Source organism: Sinocyclocheilus anshuiensis, unplaced genomic scaffold, assembly GCF_001515605.1.
Source record: "Sinocyclocheilus anshuiensis isolate Anshui unplaced genomic scaffold, SAMN03320099.WGS_v1.1 scaffold524, whole genome shotgun sequence".
Classification (NCBI taxonomy): Eukaryota; Metazoa; Chordata; class Actinopteri; order Cypriniformes; family Cyprinidae; genus Sinocyclocheilus; species Sinocyclocheilus anshuiensis.
The window spans coordinates 2,380,171-2,389,560 of record NW_015555703.1 but is presented as its reverse complement, the minus strand read 5'-3'; the positions used below and the strand labels follow the sequence as shown (position 1 = coordinate 2,389,560).

The following is a 9,390-nucleotide window of genomic DNA, read 5'->3' as shown; positions in this document are numbered from 1 at the left end:
ACACACACACACACACACACACACACACACACACACACACACACTCTCTCACACACACACTCTCTCACACACACAAACACACACACACTCACACACTCACACACTCACACTGTTTTGAGAGCACCACAGTGCTTTACACTTTTTAATGAAACCTGTAATTGTCTTATTTTTAGTTTCTTCTGCATATTAAACTAGCATAGGTGATATTTTAACATTGAAAGAATTGCCCAAAAAATAGTTAACATGAAACAGAGCAATAATGAAAAATTTGCATAAATAGCATATTGTTTATACTTTACCAATATTTATAATGTCGCCGTACTTCCCCACCACTTCATTCATCATGGACGGATCACATAGAGGGAAAAAAAATAAATGAGAAAGTAAAGTAGTTTGCAGCTCGTGGCTAGTAATTAAATATATGCATGTGTGCTTATAAAATGTAAACTCAGTATGCTTCAAATGATCAGGGATGAAATCCAATGAAGCCCTTTCATTAATTTGTTTTGATCATCAATCTAAGTATTTAAATATCATCTTACTAAGACTTTATTGGAGATACAGAGTGACGACTGACGACGATATTTATTTTACTAATCATTTTATGTAAGTAGTCTGTTATACTGATATAAAGATCTCATTGATTTCTGTTCCTTGTCTTTTCCATGCATATGCACACTTTTTAAAAAACCTATAAGAATGAAGCATATACAGTGTGTTTACGTGGCCACATGAGCCGCCTTCTCCAGCGGAAACTCAGATGTGTTAAAGAGCTTAATCACTTAAATGGTGTGACAGTCATTCTGTTTGATTCGGTTCAAGCCCCAACAGAGGGTCCAGTGCTAGCGGTGTGTGTTTGTGATTTGTGTGTTCTCTCACAGTTTAGCAGGCCGAGCTGAAGGAGAGATGCCAGGGCTGTGATGATCATAAACATGAGGAGTCCCCCGCGCCGGCCCATCATGCCCACGGCAGGGCAAAGCGCCACGCATGATGCCACAGCAATGCCCCCCATGGAGTAGTATTTGGCATAGAAATTAGAGAACATGGGCTGGTCTTCCTTCTCCATCAGGCTGCGTGCAAAGCAGTGGTGTATGCCGTAACCCGTCAGTCTGAAAGATGGAGACAAAAAGAGGTTTTTGAATGCCAGAGTTAAAGAGTTAAAATTTTTTATTCTGCCTTCATTTACTCACCCTCAAGCCTTTCCAAACCCAAAAGACTTCAAAACACAAATAAAGAATTAACCCTCATAATGCATTCCAGATCTGTACACTACTTTTTGCATTCTGAGTCAAGCATCTCCCAATCAGCCTAGAGCCCCGATCTAAACCAGATCTAAACCAAAATCCTTGGCGACAAAGTTATGAATAAGAAACCCACTACAATCACCGAACTATGGAAGAAGAAGAGTGGACCAAGATCACACCAGCGCAGTGTGAAAAACTAGAGATGCTGAAGTCATTCAAAGCAGCAGCTTCTACACTTCCTACTCATTTCTGACAGCTGTAACCCTCCAAAATGTTTAGTTGTAATCTTCTTTCTGTATATCGTTACGGTATAAAGTGTCTACAGCTACGGATTCTGCTATATTGTTTATTTCGCAGTATGCAAATATATCCACGTAGTACTACTTAAAAGTTATATACACCTGACATAATGTGATAAAGAATCATGCATGAATGTGAAAATAAAGAGTGGGACACTTTTAGATGTTAAATAGAGTTATTAAGTGCAGTATGCAGTGAAGAACTCAATGCAGTGCTCATGGTGACCATCGAACACATAGCCAAAGCAGCATGCGATCGCGAATTTGGGACGTGCACAATACAGTTATTAAGCACAATAAGCAGTGAAAAAGAACTCTGAGATACACCTGAGGAGCGAGCACAGACAGTGTCTCTCTCAGATAGCATGCGATCGCGAATTCAGTTCTCTTTCACGTCTTATTGTGCTTGAATGGTCAAATACACACATAATTGTCAAAATTCCCGTCGCGTGGAGTATTCACGTAAACACAGTATACTAAAACATAACATAAAAAGACCGGATATGTTTTAGTATATTGGATCCGTGCAGTCTGTCTTAAAGGGACAGCGGCCTAATTTACATGCTGCTTTCTGTGTCATTAATGTTATTAAAACAATAAAAGACAGAGAAAATCACTCACTGCTCTTGACTGAATCACTTTTGAATCTTTAAATAAATCAGTGGTACCCAACTTAGCAAAAAATGCACTTATTCTTCTTAAGATTGGTTGTATTACGGCTGCCGGAATGATTTTACGCAACTGGAAATGTCCCAGAACACCAGAATTGAAAGACTGGATTAATGGGATGATTGAAATTGCTTCATATGAGTGTGTGTTGGGGAGTCTGAAATGCAAATAACGTGGGATCATTTCTGGCAACATATAAAAATGGGATAGATGAGCAGGACTGTGTGACAACCGTCTTAATTTCCATGTATTTTTCTGTTGTTTATTTCTCACTGATGATGACAAGTGGCTAAATATGTAACTGTTAAGGCGACTATGGAATACTGTGACGATGTACAGTGCGATATGAGCTTTTTGACTGTTGGACAATAAAAAACAGTTGAATTATAAAAAAAAAAGAATCAATTCATATTTGATTGATACAGTGAAGACTATGCAGTGTTTTAGGTATACACTTCAATTTCTGTAGTATTTCTTACTACATGTTAAAAAACCTACTGAAGACGAAAAACTCAAGTTTATTTAATTTGTATTTTTGTTCTATTGTGTTTGTAATTTGCTTCTTCCTGTTTTTAACAACAAAAATAAAATTAAAAAAGCTATGTTGAGATATATATCGTGAAATAAAATTCTCATACTCTGAAATAAGATTTTGATTACATCGCCCATCCCTAATATGAACCACAACCAAAAAAACAAAAAAAAAAATAGCAAAAGTTTTTTTTTTACACTAGATAATTTTACAGAAAGTAAAATTACGTTTTTTAAAAGTAAGTTTTTGACACCTAATATTACTCCATACATACTCAGGTCCAAAATGACCCAAACACGAAACATAGCTTTTTTTTTTTAAATGATTAAAAAAAAAAAAAGTACAAAATCTGAAAAAATAAACAATGTGTATTTTGAGGATCTGAGTATATGCAAAGTTTCTTTCCCTTATGAAAAGCTATGCATTTTTTTTTCTTTAGATATTTTGTGTCTCTCTCGTACGGTTAAAAACGGACCCGAATGCGTTAAGAGGGTTAATGAAACCTAAGAGGTTTCTGTCCCTCCACTGAAAGTCCAGGAAACCTAAACTTACAAGATCCTAAAAGTTATTAAAGCTGTTTATCTTAAAAAGCCTTTAATTCAATAGCTCATAAGGAATCATTTTACGATGCCTTTATGACCTTGTTGGATTTTCGAAGTTTTGTTTTTTTTAAATGAGTGCGAGTAAATGGCAGAATTTACATTTTTGGGTGAACTACCCCTTTAATATCAGCAGAATGTTTTTAATAATTAATAAACATCCACAGTCACGACTGTCACTCATATGCATAATATAAAGATATTTACGAGTTGACGCAGAGCACTACTAAATTCTTCCACAGGTTCCTTGTGCCAACCATCTTCACAATGCATGTCTTCTTGGGTTGCTTTGGCAGGGCTTGGTTCAGCTCTGAAATCAGTGCAGAAAACAAAGTGCTTAATCAAACATTTCAGACAAAACATGAGGTTTATGTACGGTGGGCTAATATGAGATTTGAAAAGGGAGGGAAAAAAAGTTCGGCAAAAAGCGGGATCCAACCCGGGTCGATCGCGTCAAAAAGCCGACGACACGCGCTTATCCATCTGCGCCACTGGAGCTGATGTTTCACAGCCACTTTTAACTAAATGTAAATATACACTCCGTATTTTTTATTCCATAGTAAGGGCAATTCATACAATACATTTAAACTGAGCTACTTTAATACCATCTCCGAACTTTCTACCACGACTCTGCTGTTCTTCGGCTGGTTCTTCCTGTATACGTTGATTGACAGATGTCTCGTCCAGTCAGCGGTGAGTAATCCCAAACCAATGGCGCTGTCTCAAACTATACCTACCTCTTCCGGTTTGTCTGATTTGTCGTTGTGTTTTCTGACTTGTTAATTTGTTTTCGGATTTGTCGTTGTGCTTTCTGACTTATTTTGTTTTAGAATTTGTTATTGTGTTTTCTGACTTGTTATAATGTTTTCTGAATTGTTGTTGTGTTTTCTGAATTGTTATTTTGTTTTTTAGACTTGCATTTGCGTTTGTAATTTGTTATTTTGTTTTCAGAATTGTGATTTGTTTTGCACTTCTCGGCCACCGTATTTATGGGATAACAAATGGGATTACATTGCCTTCAATCATTTTGACAAGAAGTCTGTTTTCTTCACATTCAAATGCCACATTCTTGACGAGAAAGAATTTTGTATATAAATTGCAGCTGTGCATAATACATCATATCATGAACAACGATCACCAATGCATGATGAATGTCACCAATTGATTCTTATGGTTTGAACGATCACAAGATCACAAATGCATCAGTGTGCTCTAATGTCTTCAAGTAGACATGAAAAGGAAGTTTACTATGACCGACTTTACTACCATATTGTGTCGAACAAGAAATAATTGTTGCTTATAGGACTTTGAAAAGCAAGCACTGCATAATGTAATGTATGCAGATAAGAATGAAACCGGCTTAGATGCAGCACAGTCTGACAAACACCAGCAGATCGAAGTAATATCACAGGAAGATCAAGTAATGACGTTTTGATCAAAGATAATGAGGTCATATTATTTAAAATATGCATGAATTTAATTGCATACAAATAGGACCACTAAAATGCATTAAGTGAATTTTGATTTTACGCTGCCTTTAGCTGCTGTTGGTTGTCACTGCATGTCACTAATTTTTATATTAAGTTAAATGATGCACTTATTTAACAAAAAAAAAAAAGAAAGTGTTTTAAAGTGTTAAACGTTGGGACAATTAATGCATTCAATGGTTGCAAGCTTTCACGTGCTAGATGACAAAAACGAGGTGTAGTTACTAGGTTTCGCCTTTGTAGGGCACTTTGCTCCTGAAATGTTTACACTGCCAGCAGCCAGAGCCACGAACACAACTAACTGTTGACTTTAGATTGTGCACGTCTCCGTCTGACGGTGACTCAGGTCTAGTAAAGGGAGGATGTGGGATAGACGTCTGGTTAGCAAAACCGGTTTTGTGTTCCACAGAAGAAAGCCATACCAGTGTTGAACAACACGAGGAAGAATATAAATAATGGTGAATTAGTTAGACATTTAAATGCATTATGAAAAATAGGGAACAGGCCTACATGTGAACCGAGTCATCGCAAAATTATTTCGTAAATTAAATATGAGCTGAATGAAGCCGCACTTTGTTGGCCATAGAATCTGAAGTGGTATAGGTTTGTATTTTGAAGACGTCAAAAACTAGTTTGCATTGCATTTGCATCTAAATCTAGAAAGAATCCTACATTGATTGATTGATTGATTTTTATGGGAGGATGGTTGCAATTGTTTTCTCTGGACTGATAAATCATGTTTTTAGCCATTTTCAGATTTTGTTCTGATATTTTGCAGCATGCATTTTTCCAATTTAGAACTCATCTTAAACAGATGGTTATTATATTAAAGCTATAAGCTGTTGGGATCACTAGTTCTAAACCTTTCACATTATAAACCTTATAAAAGTCCAGCGTTTGTTTTCTCTTTGGTTGTGTACCTGTCATGAGCTCCTCTGCGTCCTCCTCTAGATTGATGTTGTTCTTTTTCGCGACGCGCTCCATGATCCATTTGGAGCGACTGTACTGCTGCGTCGCAAGCAGCCAGCGCAGAGACTCCGGAAAAATCCTGATGAATGAAAACAGATATACTTTGCCACATCTATTTTGGGCTAAACACTTAAAACAGAGCATTATCATTGAAAGTTAGCTGCTGAATAAAGAACTAAAAACACTGAAACAAAGCAACTGTTACAAAATTGATCACAAAGATCAAAGTAAACATTCATTGATGTGGTGAGAAATGTATCATCCCTACTACTAGCAGTAGCTTTTTCATGTCTCATATGGTGACAAAATCCTTCTACTACCACAATATCCCAATTCATTTTATGTAAATGAAAATGTTCTAAACATAAGGAAATTGTTATATACAAATGTTGCATACTGTACATTTAAATCATGTACACTGACATTGTTCATTCACTGATTTTTTAAAGGCCATGTCAACAGCAAGGCTATCTTCACGGCAAAAACAAAGTGAAACAACAAGTTGCAAAGAACTATATTAAAAAATGTAAGACATAAAATACATAAACAGCACCTAGTAAAAACAACTCGATCATTATTAGATGTGAAAGAACTAAAAAACCTTCTTCTTATACTATGATTATTTCATATAGCATATTGTCACGGCATTCATCTTATTCCATCTACCACTTGTTAGTTATATAAAAGTTCATTTGTATACTGACATGAGAAGAGAATGAGAAGTCTACAGTCATATTAGAGGTTTTATAAAGCGCTTTTATTTTACACAAAGTGGGTCATCAGTTGAATTACTTGCATTGTTACGGTAACCTGATTTTGGACAATTTTTCTCATAGAATATATTAATCATGCTTGATGCATTTTTACAATGGCATCAGTACCTGAAAACGTTTGCTTTTATGTGAAAAAAACAGAAAATGTATGATTATTTGAAGTATTTTCTTTTTGGAAATTTTTAATTTTACGTTTATCTGAGATGCAAAGCCCATTTTTAGCAGTCGTTACGCCAAACTACTATAAAAACATATTTGGTATGTGCTTATTTGGTTCGTAAGCAACTTTCTGCATGATCCGCACAGCTGAAAATGATTATGCTGCTTAATAAAGAAGAGTGGAAACAGTAGTGCAATGCCTTTTTCAGCAGCTGAAGTCTGTTACTGTAAACTCACCGTGACTGTAAACAGGTCAAATTTTGGTTTTAAGAACAGTCAAACACAATCTTATTTTTGAACAGCCATGGCACGGTTGCTTACCAGATATAGGACAGCATGAGTAAGAGAGGGCAGATTACGACTACTTGGAGAATCTGCCAGTCGCGACAGAGGACTGCCAGTCCCGGCATGAGCAGCTGCCCCGCCAACACCATGAAGTTTGCCACCATGGTCATGGAGAAACGCCATCCCGGCAGACACAGCTCTATCCCTGCAGACAAGAACACACATCCGACATTAGAGTCAGTTAATAGAGAGGTCTTAATAACTGCAACATTTTTAAAGAGAAGGGGTGTTGGGAATTTGCTTTTGAGCTTTGGTAAAATGTAAAAATGCAATAGTGATATGATAAAAGACGACTGTTCAGAAAGTTCAGTAAATATTTGCATTTATCAAATGTTATTATTGTTAGCAATTATCACCATTATTCTTCTCCAAATAGTATAGTTCATTACTTAAAATTGCAGGCTGTTTGCGGTTGCAAAGCAATGCAGCAACTTACTGTATTAAACTCAGTGTGTGTGTGAGTTTAATGACTTAAAGGGATAGTTCACCCAAAATTGAAAACTGTCATCATTTACTTGTTCTAAACCTGTATGAGCTTCTTTCTTCTGTTGAACAGTTGATGGTAGCCATTGACTTTCATTGTATGGGGGGAAATAAAATACACTGGAAGTCAATGGCAGCCAGCAACTGTTGATTACTGATATTGTTCAAAATATCTTCTTTCGTGTTTAGAAGAACAAAGAAAGGTTTGGAACAAGTAAATGATGACAGAATTTTCCTTTTTGGGTCAACTCTGCCTTTAAGGCACATTGCAAATGCCATATTTCACCATAACATGACATTATTTAAGCTTTTAAAGAAAGTTTGAGCCATATTAGCTGTGTTTCCTTTCAAAGTTGCAAATTTAACTTGTGAGGAATTTTAGAAAAGCATATAAAACATTTGCAAATAAAGCAAATAGTACATGGATGGAAACATAAAGCCATATTGATTTTTCTGTAAAAGGCCCAAATCTGCTCGTATAATGTCGTACAGACACTGTATCAGAGATTTTTCTTCACTTATGGGACTTTAAAATGACTACATAATCAATGCATGTCATCCGTCTGCAGTCAAAGGGATAGTTCACCCAAAAATGAAAATCCTGTCATCATGTACTCACCCTCAAGTTGTTCCAAACCTGTATGAGTTTCTTTTGTCTGCTGAACACAAAAGATGATATCTTGAAGAATATGGGTAATCAAACAGTTGATGGTCCCCATTGACTTCCATAGTATGGAAAAACATATTATGGAAGTCAATGGGGACCATCAACTTTTTTTCTTTCTCAAAAAAATGTATTTTATGTTCAACAGAAGAAATAAACTCATACAGGTTTGAAACAACTTGAGGGTGAATAAATGATGACAGGATCCCTTTAATGGAATGACTCATTAGTATTCATAATGCAGAAGCGCATGGCAGACAGCACAGGTGGTCTTCAATGACAGACCAGTACTGCAATATCAAACGATGGCAAAACCACAGAAACTACAGCAGGGTCTGACATGAGTGAACGGTTTGGGAGAGAGCTTTTCGAGGTGACAGGACTCCCGGCGGGAACACAGTGACTGCATGATCCTTCACAAAAGCCTAGAATTTCAATGAGCAGCACTTCTGAATCCTGCTCTGTGTTGAAAGACGGAGCTCAGGCGGAAATCACACAGGCTCTGTTTCTCAGCTAGATGATGAAGAGCAGGGGCTGTCCATCCAACATCTGTTTTGTAAACATGGTCACTTCACTTAGGAAATAGAACTTTTTCAAATCTTAAGTCAAGAATTAAGATAGGACGTTCCTGTTTTAAAGCCCCAGCAGGAATATAAATGTAAACATTCACACTTGAACATTAAACATAAACATACTCGAGTCACGCTTAAAAATGTCAGAATGTAACTGCATTAGATACAAAATATCAAACCAGTTGTTATATATTTTAAAGAAAGTTAAAAGAATAGTTCAAGCACAGCCACATTTTTTTTTTCAAACCAAACATTTCACAAAATGTTTTTTTCTTTAAAGTTTGAAAAACAAAAGCTAAATGTTATGTGATATAACAACAGTATAACTATTCATTATTTTAGAAATATGAGCTTGAATCATAGAAACGTGAAACACTGTTGTATTGAACGTCACAAAAAAAGCATTTTAGATTAACTTGCTTAAAATAGCTGAAATACGAAATATGAATACAAATTTAATTATTTTTGTTATTTGTATGTTTTTGTCACTTTTAGTAGTTTTCTCATTTCTTTTTAATTTTTTTAGTTTTAGTTATTTTAGCACATCAAGTTAAACAAAATTAAAATTAGAAATGTTGCCTTGGCAACTACCTGA

General features: G+C 35.9%; 1 protein-coding gene across 1 annotated transcript in view; it reads right to left on the bottom strand.

Annotated features, from left to right (window-relative positions):
- LOC107671742 (solute carrier family 22 member 23-like) overlaps nucleotides 1-9,390 on the bottom strand; it is a 50,148-nt gene that overhangs the window by 5,937 nt on the left and 34,821 nt on the right. Inside the window, exons 4-8 of the mRNA XM_016464688.1 lie at nucleotides 7,053-7,221; nucleotides 5,751-5,878; nucleotides 3,551-3,653; nucleotides 880-1,109; nucleotides 300-332 (exon numbers count right to left, since the gene is read on the bottom strand). Coding sequence (XP_016320174.1) covers nucleotides 300-332; nucleotides 880-1,109; nucleotides 3,551-3,653; nucleotides 5,751-5,878; nucleotides 7,053-7,221 — 663 coding nt within the window. The remainder of the gene's footprint in view (nucleotides 1-299; nucleotides 333-879; nucleotides 1,110-3,550; nucleotides 3,654-5,750; nucleotides 5,879-7,052; nucleotides 7,222-9,390) is intronic.